The sequence below is a fragment of the Atta cephalotes genome (genome assembly GCF_000143395.1).
Source record: "Atta cephalotes unplaced genomic scaffold scaffold00054, whole genome shotgun sequence".
NCBI classification, from domain to species: domain Eukaryota; kingdom Metazoa; phylum Arthropoda; class Insecta; order Hymenoptera; family Formicidae; genus Atta; species Atta cephalotes.
Window position 1 is genome coordinate 332,185 of NW_012130118.1, and position 23,271 is coordinate 355,455.

Sequence of the window (23,271 nt, forward strand, 5' to 3'; positions counted from 1 at the left end):
TATATATATATATATATATATATATATATATATATATATATATATACACAAAATTATACGTATGTGTATATATACATAATTATTGGGTGTATAAATAAATCCCCATCGTTTTCTAATAGATGTTATTAGTACTGCGTGCATGTAATTTAAGATAGTAACATAGCAATTTCCTTGTTTTTGAATCATTCCCATCGCATATAAATGTTGGGAAATATATTATTGGATAACATTTAATGCTATTGCTAAATCTGTTTCTGTTTGATACAGATCTTCATCCAGTAATGTTTCAATTCTGCATCTTCAAATTTTTTTTAGTGTACCTTCTTCGTTTTTCACGTCAAAATCATTATTTTTTAATTTTCTGAACTACTCTTTACAAGTACTTTCAGCCAGAGAATGTTCACCAAGCTTCTACAAACAAACGATGACTTTCAGCAGCAGTTTTCTTTAAAATAAAATAATACAGCAAAACTTCCCGCAAATGCCATTTTGTTGGCACAAAATTTGACATTTTTCAATGCAATAAAAAAATTTATTATTTACACTGCACTCTAATATAATATACTAAATCTTAAATCTTACTTAAGTAAGATACTTATACTTAGGTAATCTTACTTATCTAATATTTAGATATATTACGATCTTAAATTACACGTACGCAATACTGACGACAATATCTATTAGAAAACATACTGATAACAACATATAATAGAAAATCTATAAGAACTTATTTATACACCCAATATATGTCATTAGCTGCATGATAAAAAAAGAATTATTTGTGAGTTTTAAAGTATCGTTAATATATATGCCGAAAAACATATTATAGACACAGAGTATTCTTTTTATCATTATAGAATAAAAATTATGCTGAACTCACTGTGTATTATTTTTTGCAATATTTGGGTCAAATGCAGATCGTTTTCAGTCTCCTCATAGTACTATAATTCTTCTTAAAAAATAAGTTACGGAAGTACTTGAGAACTATCATTAAAACGGTAAAAACAAAAACGACTACATCGTTAAATCACTAACGATATAGCAATATTAATTTTTAGCCTGTCAAAGCTTAATCTAGCAGATCATAATATCAACTTCATTGGATAAAAAGATCTAATCTCTTATTAAATCTTATTTAACATTTGTTTTCGTTAAATATTTTAGCTTTTCGATTTAAGAAAACTGTATGAAATTATGATCATTAACCATTATAGCCTTCAGTTATTAATGATGTTATATTATACGTAATCGTAGATTCGCAAAAGCAACAAGAAAACTATTCCTAGCGTGATGTCTAAGATATTATTTCCAGCGCTGCTCCTAAAGGCTTCAGTGTCACCCATTTGGAATGAATGGGTAGGACTCGACATTCGGCCGTCACCACCGTTACTGAATCCGAGCACTCTTAGACGATACCTTTTGCCTGGACTTAGATTATTGACGTAAGCCTCTAGCTTAGAACCACCTGGTACTATCGTGTCATTAGCCGTGCTCATGTCTTGATCGTATTCCCACACACGTATTTTATATCCAATCAATGGTTCTTCCTCCAAACTCGGTGTTACATAACGCCAGACGACCCTTATCGTTGATGGATTTACACCATATATATTCACTGAGGACGGTGGTTTCTGCGGTGGTTTGCGATAAGTTCGCTCTAGGAATCGCTCACTCTCCGGACCTTCTCCGGCAGAGTTATAGGCCATTACCTTTAAGAAATTTGATCTTCATTTAAATCTTCCTCACAATTTATAAGTTTGTCAATATATTTTAAATGTCTTTCTTTAAATAATTAATATAACATATAATAAATATTAACAAACTATTAACACTTTGTAGTTAAATTTGTTTAAGTATATTGTATTTTAAGTTTATTAAATATGTTCTTAGTATTCATATAGAAATGTAAATAAAGAACTTTCTTTTTCAGCTTTACCTTTACGTAATAATATGTATCTGGCTGCAATCCAACAACAAGTGACCAAGGACGAGTAGTGCGTGATAAATAATAAGTAGCATCCTCTTCGGAAATAGTCTTCTGCCAATATTTGATTCTGTGGCCGATCAGCTTGCCTCGCACTCGCTCGCGAGTCTGCTCAATAGGCTGCCACGTAACGTTCAAGCTGGTGCTGTTGTAACTCATGGAGTACACTAGTTGCGGCGCAACTTGCGGCATGTCTTCCGCGCTGTGGACTGTCTCTATATTAGATACAGGTCCCTCGCCCATTGCATTGATCGCTTGTACTTTCACTTCGTATTCTGTGTAGTAATACTGCTGTGGAATCGACACGACACTACTACCGATATTGCCGTATTCCTGCAGAGATAACGACTGAAATTCCTTTTCATATCCTTTGCGACGCCAGAATATCTTGTAATAGACTCCAGGACCGTTCTGATCGGACGGATTGAGAGGATCCCACGTGATCGTGAGATCACCAATTTTTCCTCCACCACCGCTAATATTCGATGGTGCTTTCGCAGGTTTATCGGACGGAGTACTGTATCGAGGTGAGGGTAACGATGGCGGGCCATAACCAAATTCATTGAAAGCAAGCACACGGAATTCGTAAGTGGAGTAAGGATTCAGAACGTTCTCGAGATTCGCCTCTTTTCGGCCATTGTATCTATCCGCTTCAAAAGCCGTAATATCTAAAAGTAATCATATACATGTTTATGTTAGACTAAAAGAGAAAACAGATGAATGATAATGAAGAAGCGTTAGAATATTTAATTTAATATTGGAAGCATCATAATTAATAAATACTCATTGTTGAAATCGTTTCTGTACGAAATCATAATTATGAAATAGTAAACTTACTTTCTACGAGAGAAAACCACGTTTGATTCCAATCTGTTCGCGCACTGATTGTATACATAGTTATTGGTTTGCCATTCATAGCACCATCGCTCCATCGTAATGTGGCTGAAGTTTTAAAGATATTCATAACTTGTACTCCACCAGGTGGTCCCGGTGGTCCCTGTACAATCAGATTAAGCTTGCTCGATATTGCGCCAACGGCACTTTTCAAGATACATTCGTATTCACCAGCTTCAGTGAATGTGGCATTTATAATATTCAAATATTCGCCATTGATATTTAATCGTGGATTATTCTGCAAATCCTTATCACGAATACGCATACCATTATGCGTCCAAATATACGCTATATCCAACATTTCGTCAATATGACCCAAACAGTGTAATGTCAGATTATTATTATAATATAGAATTATCTGTGATGGCAATCTTTGAACAAATTGTGGTCCACCTGCATGTATAAACAATTTTATATAATTACATATGTAAATTAAATTTATATATAAATTGTTATATAGAAAACTCAAATTTTTACGATATAACGCAAATTTCAATATAAATATCAAATTTACTTTTTTGATTATACATATATATATATATATATATATATATATATATATATGTAACCAAATATACAATTTAATACAATCTGTTAATATCTTTTTGCGTAAATATGTATCTTCTTATAAATTCAAAATTTCCTTGAGTAATCTTTGATCATCAAATGATTGACTTACGTAGCACGATCAGTCGTCCACGAGTTTCATCATTGCCATACTGATTCGTCGCTGTGCACACGTATGTCCCTTCGTCGTCTCGTGATACCGGACTGATAATAAGATTTCCAGTTTCTAGAATTCTTCGCCTACCGCCTGATCCGATTATATTCCCATCTTTCTTCCAAATAAATTTCGGCCTAGGTGCGGCTTCGGGATTGCACACAATAGTAACGTTACCTCCTTCCGCCGCATATGTCTCAGATTCCATAGGCCGTTTCTTGAAAGAAGGTTTCAATGCTGAAATATCAAAGAGATATTACATAATGTCATATATTTACATAATAACATAAAGAATTTAATAATTCGTTATTTTTCACATTGCACAGTTGAATATTGAAAGAGAATATATAAGTACTCACACAAGACTCTAAGTTGAGCCGATGAATACGTTGTTTTCAACTGATTCCTCGCGCGGCACTGATACATGCCTTGATCCCTTTCAGAATCCACATGGCGTATATTTAGTACATTATCTTGTATAGTATAACGATCTCTCTCTTCAGGTGGTAGCGTATACATGTCTAAGAGTTTTCCGTTTTTAAACCAACTATAAGTGACATCCGGTATGCCAAATGCTTCACAGGTCCAAGTTAAATCCGCATGATCATCCATGTGCTTATCAACCAACGGGATAGTGAAATTAGGTGTCGCCTGTATGGTCAACTGCACAGAATTTTCGATGGATAGTCTATCGTTATATACTCGGCAAACATATTCGCCTTGATCCTCCACGTGTACACGAGGTAATATCAATACCCGATTGAAACTTGCCGTATATGCTCCACGCGGCAAAATAGAACCTCTTTTTGTCCAATTGTATGATGGAACAGGACTAGGGAAGTAAATTATTTATTATATTCACAAAATCCATATATGGAGAGATGAAAACCATAGTGATGTAAGTAACTTAATTACAATTTCAAAAAATTAAAAATTTTTTTCAATATATTTGGTTCAGTAGACTGCACCAATGATCTTAAATTGATAAGTTAAAAAAAATGGCTTACACTATTATAACTTTCATCCTTCCATATAAGAAAAAACATCCATATATATATATATATGTAAAAGAAATATAAGACAAAGTATTGATAATAACTTACTATCCAAACGCAATGCATTCCAATCTAACAGTTTCTCCAGCTACTGGTGCTTCTGGAAACGCTTTTGGAAAATTATTAGGAAATTTCAACTGCTGAAAAGAAGCTGAAAAATTTAGAAAGTTATTTAATTATGTCGTTTTCTATTCTGTTAGATGCGTAAAATCCAAAATAATTACAGTGCATGTCCACTTTTAATGGAAAGAATGGACCATTACGTCCGATATCGAATGCAATATTCTGGACGTAGCAAGAATAATTTCCTCGATCAATTGTTTCCAATGCAGAAAAGTAAAGCGCTCCATCATGTGAGACAAATACGCGTTTATCCTCCTCGACGAAATTGGGAAAATATTCACGCACCCAATAATATGATACATCTGGAAAATGCTGTGGTGGGTCACAATACATTACTTTACCCCAATGATTATCTCCGCGTTCTTCGGAACGTTTTAAATTAAACTCATTGATGAATCCGAATGACAGTTCAGCGCTCTCAGAAATAATCATGCCAAATTTGTTAGTTGCCTTACAATGATACAAGCCAGAATCTATTTTCTATAAACAATAAATAATGAAATCATTGATGTTCATTAATTTATATATTAACTTAATATATTAATTTATATATCTCAACATAAGTTTTAAAATAACATATAATATTTAAAAAAGAAATTAAAAAAGATCTCTTACCGAATCTGGATCATAGATGATAAGTGTCCCACCACTCACGGTAAATTTTCTGTCTAAAAGAGGGTCAATTTTCATTGCAATAAGTAGATCATTTACATATGTCTCCTTGAACCATTCATAAGTAGGTGTAGGATAACCACCTGCCAAACAGCTTAGAGAGACATCATTTTTTACATTTCTCTTTGACTGATCGAATACTTTGTTTAAGGGCTGCTTTATAAAATATGGTCCCCTTGGTATTTGAAGTGGATTGTCAATGTTGATTCCATACTGATAAGTACGATCTTCTTCTACCAAATTGTGAAGAGTAGCAATAGGTGCTTCACAGATATACAACAATTCTTCTCTACCAGTAACCTTTTCTAGTCCCCAACGCTGGAGACTATTGGAATAGGAATACGCTAAATAATCTCTTCCTAGTATATTGTCCACAGGCTCAGGTAGAAAAGCATTATCCATGTTTATCAATGTCGTACTGTCTGCCTCGTTTATCCATAGGCCACTTTGGACTTTGATTCCGGTGTACCATCTGCGATGTTGTGGATCTTGCCACAACAACTGATAGAGTATGAACCCATGCTCCTCCATTGTATTAATAGTAAGCAAATCACTTTGGAATGCTTGACAATTTCTACGTGCATCTTCTCGTGGTCTCAGCGGACTTTTGACAAAACGATAACACGACTCTTGGAATTGTATCCAATGCTGGGGACACTTGTACTCTTCTCCATATAAGAAATTTTGTGCAAACGCGGGAAGTGAGAGGATTAGTGAGAACACTGCGGCAATTAATAAATGAGACATCATTGCGGACATCTTGTAACTATACAACAGACATTTTATAATTTCCAGATTCAAGATTCAAGTATTTTATTAATTTCTCGATTGAGAATGTCACATTGGAATGTGATTTCGAGAAATTCAACAGAACTGACAAAGCGAAAGATCTCTTGAAGATACTTCCTGACGATGATCACCTTGTTAATTCATGATATTCTTGTTCGCATGTTTCGGCGGACGATTATTCGATTGAAGCACTGCAAATGTGGATATTGGATTCACTTAAATGTATTAGATCTTATGTAACGAATAAAGCTTTCGAAGAAAGATAAAATTAAAAAAATACGTTAAATAAAATCACAAGTTTTGAGTCAGCAACCTGCGACGCTACATCGCTAGCTAGACACTCCCTGTGACGAATGACGAACAGTTACGGAATTCAACGAATGTTGACGAATGTTTAATTTCCGTAATTGCACCTTGTTTACTTGTACTTTTTGCACAGAAGTGAAATAGGCATATGCGTGAATTCTTTTTCTTTTTTTTTTTTTTTCAGATAAGTAAAGAAATACTAAATATTATTGAGGTTAGATTTTGGCGTCTTAAAACATCTTAAAATATGCCCACAGACTATTTAGAGATTAAGATTAAAATTGAATTGGAAATTAATCACCAATCAAAGCAAAGTTTATTAAATTTGAAATTATTAGTTTCTTACTGACTAGTCATTAATTTTTAATTATTATTTAATAATAGATCCCAATAATAGGTTAGGTTCTAATAACAGGTTCTATTCTTTTCAGTTAAATTTTTTATATTGTTAATTTTCTCTTTTTTTTTTCCACGTTAGAAGAGAAAAACTATAATTATAAGATAAACGGTACAAGAAGTTCAGTTAAAAAGAACAGACCTTGTGAATTTTTTAATATATTTTCTAATTTTTCAAACTTTTGTTCTTCTTTTTTATCTTTTTATTCTCTTTCTTCTTTATTTAATTTTCTTTATATGTATGTCGGCTCAATCGGCTATCGTATGTAACATGTTTGTGAATCCTGTGAATCCTTTTAAATTAGTATACGGTCGCCACTCTATATAGCGTGTCCATGATGGTGACTCGCAAAACCTCTTGAATACTCATCTTAGTAACCTCAAACTTCGAACTAGAGAATTGAAGAAGAAATCGTGTATTTGTTTCATATATTTGTGTATAAAATAAGTGAATAAAATGCCGGAAAGCACCAAAATAGAAACAAAACCGGTTAAAGAAGTGAAGAATGGCAAAGAAGACGATAAAAATGAACTGGTAAGAAATTAACCTACATTGGATACTGTTGCGTTGTCATCGACATTTTAATATCGTTGATTAAATCTACATTTGCAATTCTTGCGTCAGTATATAAATAAAATTATTAATTCAACGTTTTTCCTATAATTTACATTAAATTGAAGTAAGCTATCTTTGTCTTGTAATAACTTGTCATTAGTTCGCTATTCTTGCAATTTCTTTTGTTTTTTTCTCTATAGTGACTAATAGTGACCCCTTATTTTATGAATGTATGTTTCTTAAAACACTTATATTTTTTTTAAATATTAGACAGTATATTTTGATATTTACAATCTAATATATTTAGAGGAGAAAATTAGATATATATAAAACAAAATAAAAATTGTATATAAAATATCAAATAAAAACTTGATTTTGTCCTTTAGTCAGAAGAAGATAAGCTTCTACAGGAAGAATTAACTTTACTTGTGGAGCGTCTCCAAGATGCTAACACCAAACTACACTATCCTGCCTTAGAATCCTTGCGTTCACATATTCGTGCATCAACAACATCAATGACAAGTGTTCCGAAGCCATTGAAATTTATGCGACCTCACTATGATACTATGAAAAATATACATGAAAAAATGATCAATGTAAAAAATAAGGAATTATGTTCAGATGTTATTTCCGTTTTGGCAATGACAATGGGTGAAGGCCGAGAGTGTTTAAAATATAGACTAACAGGCTCCGCACTGGCAATTGGTGAATGGGGACATGAATACGTTAGACATTTATCAGGAGAACTAGCAGGAGAATGGGACGAGGTAACAGGTGACAACGTTGAAGCAACGAACAAGAAACTTATCGCTCTGGTGCACGAGATTGTACCCTACAACATGGCACATAATGCAGAAACAGAAGCATGTGATCTTCTAATGGAGATTGAGAGGTTGGATTTGCTGGAACAGTACGTTGATGAAAGTGCTTATCAGCGAGTATGTCTTTATCTTACAAGTTGCGTATCATATGTAGCTGATCCAGAAAACAGCACCCTTCTTCATGTCGCCTGCAAGTTATATCGTAAATTTGGTCAATATCCGCAAGCAATTAGGCTGGCGATGCAATTGAACGATTTGCCACTTATTGAATCGATCTTCACAAACTGTCGAGATCTGTAAGTATAAAACTTACTTTTTCTGATCTTTTTGTTTATATGACTTTTTTTGATCTTTTTATTTAGATAACTTTTTATGATCTTTTTGTTTAAATCTTTTTTAATCCTCCATCTGCAAATTGCTTCTTTTTTGGAACAAGCGAAATTTCACTTTCCAATTTTACTTTCGTTTTTGCTCAAATTTCAATTTTTATTAAATAAAAGTTTTCACATTTGAGTTAAAAATTATTTGATAATATAATAGAGATATCGAAAAATAATCCTGAATTTTTTTGAATGTCTAGAACAATAAAAAAATTTGCACTAGACAAAAAGAGTCCAAATTGCCATTGGGGCAATTAATAACTTAGTTTTTCTTATTATTATTATTGAATAATGATTGATATTTTCCAAGTAGAAGGTTCAACTCTTTATGTTTGATTTTTTTAGTTCTGTGCAAAAGCAACTGGCCTTTATGCTAGGTCGTCAACAAATCTTCCTGGAACTACATGAAGCTACGATAGAAGACGATGATCTCTTTGAGATAATGTCTAACTCGCACTTGAACAATCACTTCCTGAATTTGGCACGTGAATTGGATATAATGGAGCCAAAGACACCTGAGGATGTCTATAAATCTCACTTGGAGAATTCGCGACCACCATTTGGTGGCGGTCAAGTTGATTCAGCACGGCAGAATCTCGCAGCAAGTTTCGTCAATGGTTTTGTAAACGCTGCGTTTGGTCACGATAAATTGCTGATTGAAGACGGTAACAAATGGCTGTATAAAAACAAGGAGCATGGCATGCTGAGTGCGACTGCATCCCTAGGTCTGATCTTACTGTGGGACGTTGATGGTGGCCTGACGCCAATCGATAAATATTTATATTCGTCGGAAGATTATATCAAGTCTGGCGCTCTATTGGCTTGCGGAATTGTCAATTGCGGCGTCAGGAACGAATGTGATCCTGCCTTAGCTTTGCTTTCCGATTATGTGTTACATAGTAGCAACACTATGCGCATTGGCGCCATTGTCGGTCTCGGTATTGCCTACGCCGGTTCAAACAGAGAAGGGGTGTTAGGTTTGCTGACACCGGTTCTCAGTGACACCAAGTCGAGCTGGGAAGTCTTGGGTATGACTGGTTTAGCATTAGGAATGGTTGCTGCCGGTTCTTGTAACGCTTATGTCACTACAGCGATTATGCATACGTTAATGGATAAGTCGGAATCTGATCTCAAAGATACATACGCGCGATTTTTGGCACTTGGTTTGGGATTGTGCTTCCTAGGTAAACAGGAAGCGGCAGAAGCGATCATAGCAGCTTTAGAGATCGTTCATGAGCCATTCAGATCGATGTCGACAACACTGGTGGAGGTATGTGCATATGCTGGTACAGGAAATGTCCTCAAGATCCAACACTTGTTACACATCTGCTCAGAGCATTATGAATCGAGTAATGAGAAGGAGGAAAAAAGCGAGCGTAAAGACAAAGATAAGAAAGAGGAGAAGAAAGAGGAGAAAGAGAAAGATCTCAGTTCCAGGCAGGCTATCGCCGTTCTTGGTATTGCTCTGATCGCTATGGGAGAGGAGATTGGTGCCGAGATGGCTTACAGAACCTTTGGCCACTTGCTACGTTATTGCGAACCCGTGATTCGCCGCTCGGTACCACTCGCCCTAGGTCTTATCTCTGTATCGAATCCAAAACTAAACATCTTGGATACGCTATCAAAGTTCTCGCACGACAGTGATCCCGAGGTAGCGCACAACGCAATATTCGCCATGGGACTGGTCGGTGCCGGCACGAATAATGCGCGATTAGCCGCCATGCTAAGACAGCTGGCTCAATTCCATGCGAAGGATCCCAACAATCTCTTCATGGTGCGCATCGCACAAGGTTTGACGCATCTAGGTAAAGGCACGCTCACACTGTCGCCTTATCATAGTGACAGACAGCTGCTCAGTCCTGTTGCTCTAGCTGGTCTTCTATCGACGCTGATCGGTTTCCTGGACGTAAAAAACAGTGAGTATATTCTTGATGCAATAGATATAATACAAAGATATGTTCTTCGATAACTATTTCATTACTAGCAAGCAGATAAGCTATTCTTGTTATGATTACAAAGATACAATGAGTTTGACAATCAATTTCCAGAGATCTTCTACAACAAAAGAGAATCTTCACTATTTTCTTATATCTCTACAGTTGATCAATCAGTAATTCTTTAAATTCTCACAGATTTTCATATTAAAAATAATATAAATAAATCAGATATAATATACTATAATAAAATAATATAATAAAATAAATCAGATTACAATATAAATAATATCAATTCTTTTCTTATAACTTACAACAAATTAATAAATAGTAAAACTTAGGTTAATATATTAAACGAGCTATAGTTAGGTGTAACTAAATAATATTTATTAATCACAAATTATAATTTTCCAACAATAAGTTTATTATAAGTTTATTTAAACGGTACGTGATTTGACCATATTTTTGACTATATTTAGTCTTCATCAGCCGCAGAAATATATAAATATCCAAATATCTAATTATGTTAACATATTATGAGGATCATCTGACATTCGAGTTACAATAGATAAAAACAGATTACTCATCTCACCTTCATGTTACAAAAGATATATCGTAATCATATCATATGTAGTCAAACTTGATAAAAATAAACGATGTAGTGATGCAAGACCGATCTTAATTGTGAGAGAATATAAACGCAAATGATATCATATATATGTCAAAAAGTCAAAAGACAAAAGAATTAAGCGCTATCATTTTTGTTATTATTAGAAATTAAGGATGCGTTCCGATATTCACTGCTAGTGCTGAAATTATATAGTATATGTTACGTGCGTATTATAGATTTTCAACACTGGCAGTGAATATCGGAACGCATCCTAAATTTAACAGATAAACATATATGTCTAAAGAGTCTTTTTTTAAATTTATTTACATTTAACTGTTCTTTTATATGTTTTTATACGTTTCACTGTCAGTGCTGAAAATCTATAACGCATATAATATATATAGTTTCCTTAATTTTTAATAATAAACACAACGCTTAGTTCTTTTGACTTTTTGACATACATAGTACCATTTGCATTTATATTCTCTCACAGTTAAGATCGGTCTTCATCAGTGAATATAACTGATTCTAAATTCTATATTACAATTTTAATAGACTGCTACTAACTTGCCATTGTATATAATTTGTATTTACCTTCATATTAATGTAAAGAGCTCCACACAATAAGAACAGGGAACAGAGAATAAGAATTTCAACTTATCAAAAACTGTGTATTCCACAAGTACATGATTTCTGATAGGTTGAAATTCTTATTCTCTGTTCTCTGTTCTTTTTATTGTACGGAGCTCCTAAGTGTTGCATAACTTTTATTCTTTATTCTTTGATAATTATTTAATTTTCTTAATTGACATTATAAATTTAAAGCGTTTGTTATTTATGTTTCGCATTGTACTTTTGTTCTAATGAAATTTTTGTATATACACGTACATAAAGTTATAACTTATTATCAGTTTACCATATATTTTTAAGTGTTAAAGATAGTTTTTTTAATTACAAACTATTAATGTCTTTATAATTTCAATTTTGACGATAATTTATTCTATTTATTTACCAATATTATTAAGTTTATTTACCAATATTATTAAGAACGTATATACATTTTGTATGATTTGACATCAAGCTATATCATTAATATGACTGGAATTTATTCATTTATTCATACTGACTGCCGTTTCTCGCTATTAACCGATGAATTGGTTCGAAATCATGATTCTTCATTACATCGTTTGTTTTTATCAAATTTGACTACATATGATATATTCTTTGTACACGAATATGAGATGATCCTAATATGTTAATATAATTAGATATTTGGATTTTTATGTATTTCTGCGGCTGATGAGGACTAAGTATAGTCAAAAAGTACCGTTGAAACTTATTGTCGGAAAATTATAATTTGTGATTAATAAATATTATTTAGTTACACTTAACTATAGCTCATTTAATGTATTGACCTGGGTTTTACTATTTATTAATATCAGATATAACTTGTCATTATTAATTTTTATTGTTATAATATATATTTTCAGTTATTCTCGGACGTTCACATTATCTCTTGTATACACTGGCTGCTGCAATGCAACCCAGAATGCTAGTAACATTTGATGAGGATCTGAATCCACTGGCTGTACCAGTAAGAGTTGGACTTGCCGTCGATGTTGTCGGCCAAGCAGGCAAACCGAAGACTATCACAGGCTTTCAAACGCACACCACTCCGGTGTTGTTGGCATATGGTGAGAGAGCGGAACTTGCAACCGAGGAATATGTACCACTGACACCAATTATGGAAGGTTTTGTAATCTTAAGAAAGAATCCAGACTTTATACCTTAGTCATCATAATAATTTTGTCGATCATCAATGTACCTCGTACTGAATTACTTATAAGACAGAATAATATAATAAAAGTATCTCATTTCATTTTACATATACGAAAAACGCAATATTCTCCACAAATTTCCTTTTTTGTAAAATCAAGACATGTTCCGCAATATTTTCGTTATGTTGTGCAGAAAGGGATACAAGGCAATGATATATTTTCTATTTAATAGTAAAATGCACAGATTTTAATAATAAAAAATACTGTATAATGTATAAAATCTCATTCGGCACGAATTTTGTACGCATTATACATACATCGTAAAAAAAATCAATATAAAACAACAGTATTTTATACTGCATTCTTAGTAATAACAATACATCGGTGGATGTTTTTTTTGTAAGTAGCAGTCAGCATGGTGTACGTAAGTCGTCACCATTATCGGCACAATTTAAGCCTGCACAACTTGCTGAATACGTTATCCGCGGGCAAATTTTCTTTAAAATAGAAGTTTGTATACGTATCGACGATACATGTAGCAATAAGTGTGCTAGAGTATTATTTGATCGAGTTGTCGAATTTGCTGTCCGGTGGAGCAGCTAGTTATGCAGACTTGATATAAATTACATCCTAATATTTTCTATATTTTGCCACTATCTTTTTAACTGAAAAATGTAAAAATAGAATTACGATCATGTTAGTTTGTTAAAATGTACGTATCGCGCAAAATACGCATAAACAAAAGTGTATTGTATTATGTCAATAAAATACGTTAATCGTACAACTTTAAATAATATTTTTATAAAAAAAACTTGCGCTATAACTATTATAATAATGTAACTTTTATTCTTATCGCGATTGTTTACTTTTAATATCTCTATATAAAAATACAATGAATGTTTAAGACATTACGTTTATGTTTTATATTGGCATCATAAAGTTCAGCTATATATAAGAACAGGCCTATTAATACGGACAACTGGAATTTATATACTCTCTTATTGACATATTATTCCATATTTCTCTTATTTTTGTTGTTTTCATTGAGATGATTTTTTTGAATTAATAAAATTAAGGTGTCACACTGTAAGAAAAATACTTAAATATATCCGCATAGAAATAAAGAAAAGAGATACAATGAAAAATAATAATAAAAATAGTATTATAGATTTCTATGTACAAGCATTTTAAAATTTTGCACAATTTGTAAAGTTTTGGCATCATTTATGTAAATCATGATAATAAGTACGCTGTATACATCTATCAAAAAAAGAAATAGGATGACGTTTCTAAGAGTAAAAGTAAAGCTTAGAGAAACCTCTTTAATAAGAGTTTGAACACGAGCAACAGTTTTGTATGCAGAGTAATACTTTTAACAAAATTGAGAGGGAAGAACATTTACTATTTTTTCTCCTACTATCATTCCTTATTTCTTTCTTCTCTCTGTCTCTCTCTCTCTCTCTCTCTCTCTCTCTCTCACTCACTCACTCATTCTCCGAAATTGTTAAAACCAGTCAAAAATGACTTTCTCATGTCCAAATTCTTATTAGATTTCCAAGAGGAATTACGTACACAAACCGCCGGCAGTCTTATACACTATAAAAAATTTAAAAAAAATTTTTTTTTCATTGTCTTTGTATCTCTTAGATTATTATTAATCATCAATTAACTCTTCACCCATCTGACTTAATTATGGAACGTGATAATGGCAGTATTTCAAACATTAAGCTAAAATTCAATGTCTAAACAGGAAGTTGCCATTACTAGCATAAATATTTCATATTATCATTAATTTTCTACACTTAATAATAACAACTTTAAATCTCTTAATTTATATACAAGATGTAATATAAAGTCAATTGCTTTAAAGTACTAAATTCTTTTCAAGTGAATCTCGGCTTTCATGTTACATCCTATGTAATTATGAATACAGCACCTATTCGAATATCTAGTGTCTTAGTCTGTCATAAAGATACTTGGCAAGTTGTAATCTTACATGTTTAAAAACATGTCTAAAATAATATACTTTAATATTTTACATTTCTAGATTGCTCCATTTATATAATTCGCTATTGTTTTATCTACTTATAATGTACTTAAGTTATTCGCTCAATATATATAGCAGCCATTTGAACTATTTTCATATATAAACTTCACAATCGCTTTTAATACTTCTTTAGAAGACTAATATCAAATATTTTTTTAGCACTTATGTGGAAGGCCTTAATATTGAGTACAGTTTAAGTTAAATTTTTTTTTCAAGCATAATAAAAGAAATATGCTTTTTATCATTTGATAATAAAAATGAACAGTCTCGTAGTAAAATAATAATATCTTCTGCATCAAAGATCGCAAATAAAATAAATCACTATCATGTATTAAATGGTATTAAACTCACCACTTAATTCTTATGTCCTGAGATTATATCTGCAAAAAACAAGCAATTGTGATGATTTCTTAAAACAATGGCTGTGTTGAAGCCATTCAAACTGGACGAAGCTGCTAGCTTTCGATGCAATTGATTGAATCTATAAGAACTAATCATGTTCAATTGCTGGACAAGTAGGCTAGCTGTTTTGTTTGCTTAAACACGCCCCCAATGTTTCGAGGAAATAACGTCTTATCTTTTTAAATAAATGGCAGTAAATTCAGTTTCATCAGTCAACAGTAATTTGTTTCCATATCTCGATGGACAGTCACAGGTGCTAAAACATGATGTGGCGATCCTAAATATGTCGTAGGAGAAGGCACTCCGATGCTGGATTGTTTAGTCAAATCTGATTCGACGTCATTTTCAACGGCTAATAGAGGTTCGGAAGCGAAAGTCTGTTGTTCAGAATCATCGTGAGGTGTCATTGTGCTATATCCATGATCACTGTCCCCACCAGGTGGTCTTCTGTAATTAGTAGAAACTCTGTACGGTGATATACGCGCTACATTGTCTCTCACGAGACAATCTAAATTATTTTTAATCTGATCTAATTCTGCAGGTTCCGGATCGCCATCGATATGCGTCATACGCAATGTATCGGGTGAAGTATGAATATGTAAACATTGATGCTCTAAACCCAAATGCATTGATCGGAGTCTGTAACAAAACACAATGAAACCTAGAATTAAAAACAGTGCAAGAATTCCACCAGCTACCGGCCCAATTGATGGCCACTCTCGTATCGCGATCTCGTCAGTCGATTGCGAATCTGGAAACATATAATTTTGTTATCCAATGGTTAATGCAAATAAAACAAAAATAAAAAAAAGACAAACTTACTATAAGTGCCATCGCCATAAGGTATTAAAGAACCGAAGATTCCTTTAAAACATATGGACATATCAGAGCAAAACGGTTGTTGCAAAGGAGTCTCTCCATCGGTGTCGACATGACACCATTGACAATCCGCTACACCTAAACAGTCTCTCTCCGTTGTATATGATTTGCAATTGATAACTGGGCACGATTTCAAATTCATCGGCTCTATCCACGGAGTTTGTAAACTAGATCCTTGCTCATATATAGGTGGACAAGAATCCAAATTATCGATATTTTGTTGCATACAGCTAAAAGAATATAAAGAACATTCGCAAGGACATTCACAACCAGTTTGTTCCATACTTTTACAATTCAAGCACGAATGATCCATCTGCAATATTTAATAAACAGATACAATATATTAAGAAATTTAAAAATGTTTTAGAATAAAAATTGTGAGCTTACCGTACTGCACGGACAAAAAGCTCTGAGCAAATTACACTGAGTAGTCATGTTCACAACACCAAGGAATACATTAGTTCCTGGTACAGCAGCTACCTGATATCTAACACAGTGCTCACCGTGTGCCATATTAGTGAGCACCTCGTCGAGCGACGTATTAAATTGATAGTATCTCTGCACAGTACCGTCTAAGTAGCTGGCGCATGATTTTTTTTTCACGAACATTCCATGATTCAATATGTCATTAGCTACTAAAAGTTCCTTATGTGTTAAATGTTGTTGTTCGATCTTGCCTGTTGCTTCTAACAGCTTCGGATGTGATACCAAATAGCCTTTATCATCCATCAAGAAACACTTTACAGTTGTATCATGACAGAATGGAAACATTTCCAACAACAATCTCATAATGTAACCCATTGTAACATCCATAGATAGAATAGCAATTGCGTAATCTGTACTTCCATTAATCCTCACAGAATATTTGATAGTTTGACTCAGAGTGACTACATAGCCTGATCCACCTGCATCTAAGTAAGGTGGAGTTAAGATTATCTTATCAAGTTGTTCCAGTACCTTCCCATACCACATTCGCCTTTTAGGGTCAAAACCAGAATCTAATACCATCCCTGGAAATATTTCTAATACACCACTAACCGTACTGACAACATATCTAAAAATCACAAAATAAAATAAATGTAAAGATATCATCTTATAAATTAATAATTATGTATAAAATTATATATAATTACTTGTAATTACCTTCTTATAATAAACTTATTTAATGGACTCTCGGCATGCTGTTTTTTAAAATGTTCTAAAACTGGTGCTAGCGTCGCTACATCTGATTTTACAGATGGATGTAAACCGGGATTAGCCAAAAGACCCGTTACATCTTTTAGATATGCCATATAGCTTTGTACATTCACGGTTGAACCTGTTTCTAGTAATTTCAATTGTTCCATTGGGGATTGAAAGCACCATGGTGATAAATAAATTACACCCGTTGCTAAAAAAAAAAAAGAAAAGTTTTTATAACATTTACAAATTTTACAAACGATAATGTAACTAGAGATAGTGTAAAAAATTTGATTTCTTTACATAAAGTTGTAATTTTGTTTCTATAAATGCAAAATATGTCTTTATCAATGACAGTTTGAAGCATAAGATCGAGGCGATGATGTAATATATTTGCCGGCAGTGGAGGCGCATTTCTCGCGACAGGCAATATTCCCTCCTCAGTTGTTGATACCAAGCATATTATCAAATCATTATAATTTAAGTGTTTCCATCTATATCGCTTCTATATTGTACATTAAAAGAAAATATTCTGTATTTTATTCTTTTCTTATCTTATCCTCAAATATATTTACAGATATGTTAGCTTACCTGTTCGCCTAATTTTGTCTTTACATTTATGATTCCTTTAAACTCATTTATCATCTTCAATATAGTTCGATTATCTATATTTTCAATGTCTTGCAAATGCACTTTAAGTGGTTGCTCAATCATTGTCTCAAATCTAGGAAAATTTTTATGCATCCAAACCACTCCTTTGCTATCGAAGAATATAGCATATATATTTGAACCAACATTAAAATACGTTACGTCATCGAGAAAATCACGTAGTTTTATATCTAAGGATAGTAACGCAGTCTCTTTAACTTGCCCGATAGATATCGTCATTGTCTTGCTATATGGCTCAATATATGGGTCTGATATATAAAAATCTTTCTTAATATGATCAGGACATTGCAAACAAGAAAATAGTTTTCCTATCTCATATCCAAGAACATTTTGCATTGGAAAAATAACGATACTGTCGTTTAATTTCTTAATAACAGTGGATGCTTGCTGATCTGAAAATACATTACGATATAAAAACATTTTTTGTATAATTAAAGTAATAAAACTAGCTTACCTGTGACAATAATAATTTTGAGATAAGCTTTAAACTGTTCCGAAATTATTTCAAAAATTCTTTGTGCATTTGATGTATTTTGTAATTTATTAGTTAAATGCAAAATAAGCACTTCACCTCTTAGATTTTGTGTTAATTTTATAAAATCAATCTTCATCACTTCATTTGAATCTGAGAAAGAAAATTAAGAAAATAAAATTAACATACATTTTATAAACATGTATATTTCATTAATAGAAACGATAATAAGAATAAAACAAAATAGATTGAAGATAACTAGATAAAAACAAATCATGTATTACAAATAAAAAATCTAAAAATAAGAAAAAATATAATTACTCTTTGTTTATTTACCTATTCTAGTTAAACTATCGATATAACGAATCAATTGAAACTTATTAATATCTGTTGCCTTTAACAAGCTATCTTTACAAAGCAGGGGAGTAGTATGAGCAAGGCCCACAACGGTAACATTATCTGTTTCAGAAAGCATATCTATAATAGTTTTAGCTGTCAATTGAACCAAAGTTAGCTCAGATTCAGACATGAATGTGCCATGTTCCAAAAGTAAAATGACATTTTTTTCATGACAATACTGGGATAATAAAAGAGGTCCAACATTATAAGCCAATGTAGGTGGTCCACACATTGTATCTGGTTCATTCATTGGCAGTATATGTATATTTTTCCACTCTTGATTTCTTAATTGCCTTGAAAGTTCTATAATCAAACTTAATAATATATCACATTATCTTGATAAGGAATAAAACTATATATTCAATAAAAAAATACCTTTTATGATATCCGTACATATATTTGAAACTCTGTTCATCTCCATCATATCGTAATCGACTAATTGACTAGAATAAATATTAGGCAGTGGACTGCGTGCCAATACGCGGTGTATGACTTCGTAGACTTGATTGAAGACATTGATATGTGCCGCTAATTTATTATTAAATTTGTCAACTAAGGCACTTAATTTTATATCCAAATTGCTGGAAACATTCGTGAATTCTATTTTATTGATCATCTCCTGAAACGAGGAAGCGCCGAGTTCTTCGTCGATGACGGATCGCAGCATCTTCGACAGACGTATCACAACATCTCGTAGGCATGTGCCGTTCAGGGGTTCCGCTGGCACCTGTTTACGTATCGACTTGCCGAACTGACACCTGGCGACATCGTCATTAGAGGCTACGCAAAGATTTATCAGTATCAATACTGAACTCAAGTACAAAATCTTGTTTACAGCCATTCTAACGAAGCTTCGGCGGCAAGCGTCCTTCATCACAATCATAACCTTACGAATTCACGTTACAACAACAGCTCATGCCGGCAATAAATAAGCATTTCAAGCAGCGTCGTCGTGGATCGTGGACGTCGTGACTCGTGTATCGCGCGATTCTGGAAGCTTTCCGGATACCTTTACGCATGATCACGCATGATGCGCACTGATCGCATTTGACGCTTCAACATCGTTTTGTTTCAGCACTTCGTACAATATGGCGTCTAAAAAAAAATATTTTATCATAATTAGTGATGTTTTTGACGAATACATATTTTTGATTCAACATCACCATTGAAAGCGAAGATGTTTTAAATAAAAATTTACAAATATTATTAATAATAACGGCAAATAATAATTAATCATGATTAATAAAATATATGTGAAGAGGTTATGGCAAAAACAAAAAAAAACTTAAAAATTATATAATTCATTCCTGATTTCTCGAAAAATAAATTTAAGAAATATTTTAGACAAGACAAAGAAAATACATGTACAGGAACAATAATTATTAATTTCAATCAAAGACGAAGATATAATAACTTCTTCTGATAGTCGCATCTAGGTATCCATACATCATGACCTTTTGTTTCTGGACAAGTTCAATTTTTTTAAATTAACTGCGTTAAAAAATTTTTTTTATTATATCGAAACATTTTATATATTTTAAATATTTTTTAAAATTTATATTATTTAATTAATATATATTCTATTTTTTTTAATATTAATTATTTTATATTATCAGTTTAATTTTAAGTGCTGCCGGCAGACGGCGAAAAAAACATCACGCCGAAGTCCGAATGTTGAAGCGGTTGGAGCAGCGGCGACGCGTTTCTCATCTTCGGTTTTCGTAATCGTGGGATGTTTCGGCCCGTGCTACGCGAGCTCAACAAACATCCAATGTGGCGTTTGAGTTTGGCAGGTTATGGATTGAGGTTTCGGGGTGTGGCATCGTTATTCGGCGGGTCCCTGGGACGTTGCGAAACAGCGGCAGTAGCGGCGCAATTGGGCGCAATGTCGCGTTGTTGAGATACATTCGAGGTGCGCGCGACGATCGCAAAGTGTCCGTGCACGCGAGATTTCTTCCGCTCGTGTATATCTTTTTTTTTTTCTTAATACGGATGCTCGAGATCTCGGTACGTTACTATTGCAACTCCACGGTTTGACGTTTATTAACGTTTTTGTGTTCTAACAGCGCAAAAGAGATTGTAACGTGGAATTAATCGCAAAAGCTATGTCCGGAATGTCTTCACGTCAATCCCCGCGTTAACGCGCTGTCCTAACGTTTTTGACGCAGGATAAAACGAGTTGCTGAACCGCAACGACGAGGCAGGCCGTAGTCCATGAAATCACGTGTAATAAACACGACGTGGGATGTTGAGCGCAACCACCCCCACTCAGCCCCACGAATATACCGAGATGTCTCGGCTAGCCGATTACTTTGTCGTGGTCGGCTACGATCACGAGAAAGAAAGTAAGTCATTGTCGAGATGCACTTGACATTCGTCGTTAGGTTCTACATTCAACATTTTTGTGTTCTTACTAAATATTTTTTAGAATTCGATTTTTCCATCAAAATTAACAATGACAATATGTAGACATTGAAGAAAGGTCACTTAAGTAAAGTGTTGAAAATAACATGTAGACTGCTTTCCTTTTAGGAGATGCTTGATTTTCCAGCAGGAGACACAGTGATCATTTCATCTTTGTTTAACATTAATAAACAAATAATGTTATACTGTATTGTTTTTATCTCTTGCTGAAAAGAATCCACAAGTGCTTTTTATTTATCAAAACTTAGATAATTCTTATTTGTGACACCACTCCAATTGAATACATATTTTTCATTCTGACAAGTAAGATTTAACTGAGTTTTTATCTACAATCTGACCATGAGACCATGTGTTTTACTGAGTCTTGTTAACATTAAAAGTAAGATTATAAACCTGTTGTTATGCAATAACTTGTTACCAAAGCAAATAATTACTTGTGTGAAAATGCAAAACAACTATATAAATATGATTCTATTCTTTGATATTTTTCAAAACAACACAAATGACATAGTAATACAGTGAAACATTTTATTTTTGTTTAACATTAATAAACACTAAGGATGCAATGATTCAATGTATTATACTGTGTCAACTATATCTCTTGCTGAAAAGCATTTCATGGCATCCCATATAAGACCAAATGATACTTATATTGACTGTATCTTCTAAAAGGAAAGTAGCTATAGTTTAATTCTCTCTATATATACAAATTCTTGGCTCTGTAATTATTGTTGCACTAGCTAGCATCAACAAATATATAATACAAATATATAATACAAATATATAATGCATTTGTTTATATTGCATGTGTTGTCATTACAGGGGGTGGTGTAAGTAGTGGAGTTATATTACAACGATTTCCAGAGAAAGATTGGCCAGATACACCTTTCATTGAAGGAATAGAATGGGTAAAACTATTTCTTTTTGAAGATTCGTTACATTGTCATGTTATTTACTCATGTACTGACTTATAGTTTTGTCAACCACAAGGATGGGCTTTATCAACGGAAAGGCAAGAGCCACGCTTTTTTGTTTCAATATTGACAGATATAGATGCAAATCGACATTATTGCGCTTGCATGTGCTTCAATGAAACCGTATCGATCGTGCCAAGCAAACCCGTGGATGAGGAAGAGGATCCCGTAGATGGAGATAGTCGTCCCTTGGTTAGGGCGATACCCGCCATTGCACATCATAGCATTATGTACGCACCTAAATGTCTGGTGCTGGTTTCCAGACTCGATTACATAGAAACATTTAGAGTATGTGAATATTTATACATTTAATATAAGATCTGTTTTCTATAGCTGAACTAGTATACATTTTTAAAAACTTAAAATAAAATAAGTATATGTTTAATATTTGATGAAAACGAGAGTTTTAGTATAGAAATAAAAAACAGATCCGTAATTAATATCTCATCAGCTGTGCTTTTCATCAATTTAATAATGATCTCTTATTCTTATAGAACTGTCTTGGCATTATATACACGGTGTACGTAGAAAATCTTGGTATACCGTTAGAGACGTTAGTTGGAAACATATTAGGATGTATCCAAGTACCTCCTGCTGGTGGGCCACAGGTACGATTCAGCATTGGAGCAGGGGATCGTCAAGCGCTTCAACCACCAATTAGTCCTTCTCTTCCTATAACTCATACTAGTGTAAATTTATTATTTCAGCAATTAGGTAAGAATATAATAAAGCATGCAATTTGCAATAATTAACTGTTGAGATATATATATATATATATATATATATATATATATATATATAGTATAT

The 23,271-nt window shown here is 33.1% G+C and overlaps 4 protein-coding genes across 4 annotated transcripts in view; 2 read left to right on the top strand and 2 right to left on the bottom strand.

The window, feature by feature from the left end:
• Positions 1-1,238: 1,238 nt before the first annotated feature.
• LOC105623134 (contactin) lies at positions 1,239-6,208 on the bottom strand. The gene is made up of 8 exons (XM_012204533.1): positions 5,393-6,208; positions 4,879-5,257; positions 4,703-4,805; positions 3,959-4,431; positions 3,558-3,836; positions 2,822-3,271; positions 1,937-2,652; positions 1,239-1,709 (listed from the first exon to the last, which is right to left on the bottom strand). The coding sequence occupies exons 1-8, from the start codon at positions 6,206-6,208 to the stop codon at positions 1,239-1,241; spliced, it is 3,687 nt and encodes a 1,228-aa protein (XP_012059923.1).
• Positions 6,209-7,397: 1,189 nt separating this feature from the next.
• LOC105623135 (26S proteasome non-ATPase regulatory subunit 2) lies at positions 7,398-13,033 on the top strand. The gene is made up of 4 exons (XM_012204534.1): positions 7,398-7,475; positions 7,883-8,613; positions 9,043-10,613; positions 12,732-13,033. The coding sequence occupies exons 1-4, from the start codon at positions 7,398-7,400 to the stop codon at positions 13,031-13,033; spliced, it is 2,682 nt and encodes an 893-aa protein (XP_012059924.1).
• A 2,647-nt stretch (positions 13,034-15,680) lies between these two features.
• LOC105623137 (VWFA and cache domain-containing protein 1) lies at positions 15,681-19,949 on the bottom strand. Its single transcript, XM_012204537.1, has 9 exons — positions 19,442-19,949; positions 19,004-19,369; positions 18,650-18,820; positions 18,118-18,587; positions 17,830-18,031; positions 17,491-17,737; positions 16,735-17,401; positions 16,291-16,660; positions 15,681-16,219 (listed from the first exon to the last, which is right to left on the bottom strand). The coding sequence occupies exons 1-9, from the start codon at positions 19,947-19,949 to the stop codon at positions 15,681-15,683; spliced, it is 3,540 nt and encodes a 1,179-aa protein (XP_012059927.1).
• Positions 19,950-21,311: 1,362 nt separating this feature from the next.
• The window catches only part of LOC105623136 (myotubularin-related protein 13), an 8,615-nt gene continuing 6,655 nt past the window's right edge, over positions 21,312-23,271 (top strand). Inside the window, exons 1-4 of the mRNA XM_012204535.1 lie at positions 21,312-21,411; positions 22,313-22,398; positions 22,465-22,752; positions 22,959-23,178. Of these exons, the coding sequence (XP_012059925.1) occupies positions 21,312-21,411; positions 22,313-22,398; positions 22,465-22,752; positions 22,959-23,178 (694 nt within the window). The remainder of the gene's footprint in view (positions 21,412-22,312; positions 22,399-22,464; positions 22,753-22,958; positions 23,179-23,271) is intronic.

Bases quoted from the DNA above. Each gene is read 5' to 3' on its own strand.
- LOC105623134 (XM_012204533.1), bottom strand. From the start codon at position 6,208: ATGTCCGCAATGATGTCTCATTTATTAATTGCCGCAGTGTTCTCACTA. The intron at 4,806-4,878 runs GTAATTATTTTG...TAAATTTTTCAG, and splicing joins ATTAAAAGTGGACATGCACT to CTTCTTTTCAGCAGTTGAAA. The intron at 1,710-1,936 runs GTAAAGCTGAAA...AATTTCTTAAAG, and splicing joins ATACATATTATTACGTAAAG to GTAATGGCCTATAACTCTGC.
- LOC105623135 (XM_012204534.1), top strand. From the start codon at position 7,398: ATGCCGGAAAGCACCAAAATAGAAACAAAACCGGTTAAAGAAGTGAAG. The intron at 8,614-9,042 runs GTAAGTATAAAA...TGATTTTTTTAG, and splicing joins TTCACAAACTGTCGAGATCT to TTCTGTGCAAAAGCAACTGG. The intron at 10,614-12,731 runs GTGAGTATATTC...ATATATTTTCAG, and splicing joins TTTCCTGGACGTAAAAAACA to TTATTCTCGGACGTTCACAT.
- LOC105623137 (XM_012204537.1), bottom strand. From the start codon at position 19,949: ATGATTGTGATGAAGGACGCTTGCCGCCGAAGCTTCGTTAGAATGGCT. The intron at 17,738-17,829 runs GTAAAGAAATCA...TTTTTTTTTTAG, and splicing joins AAACAAAATTACAACTTTAT to CAACGGGTGTAATTTATTTA. The intron at 16,661-16,734 runs GTAAGCTCACAA...TAAATATTGCAG, and splicing joins CTTTTTGTCCGTGCAGTACG to ATGGATCATTCGTGCTTGAA.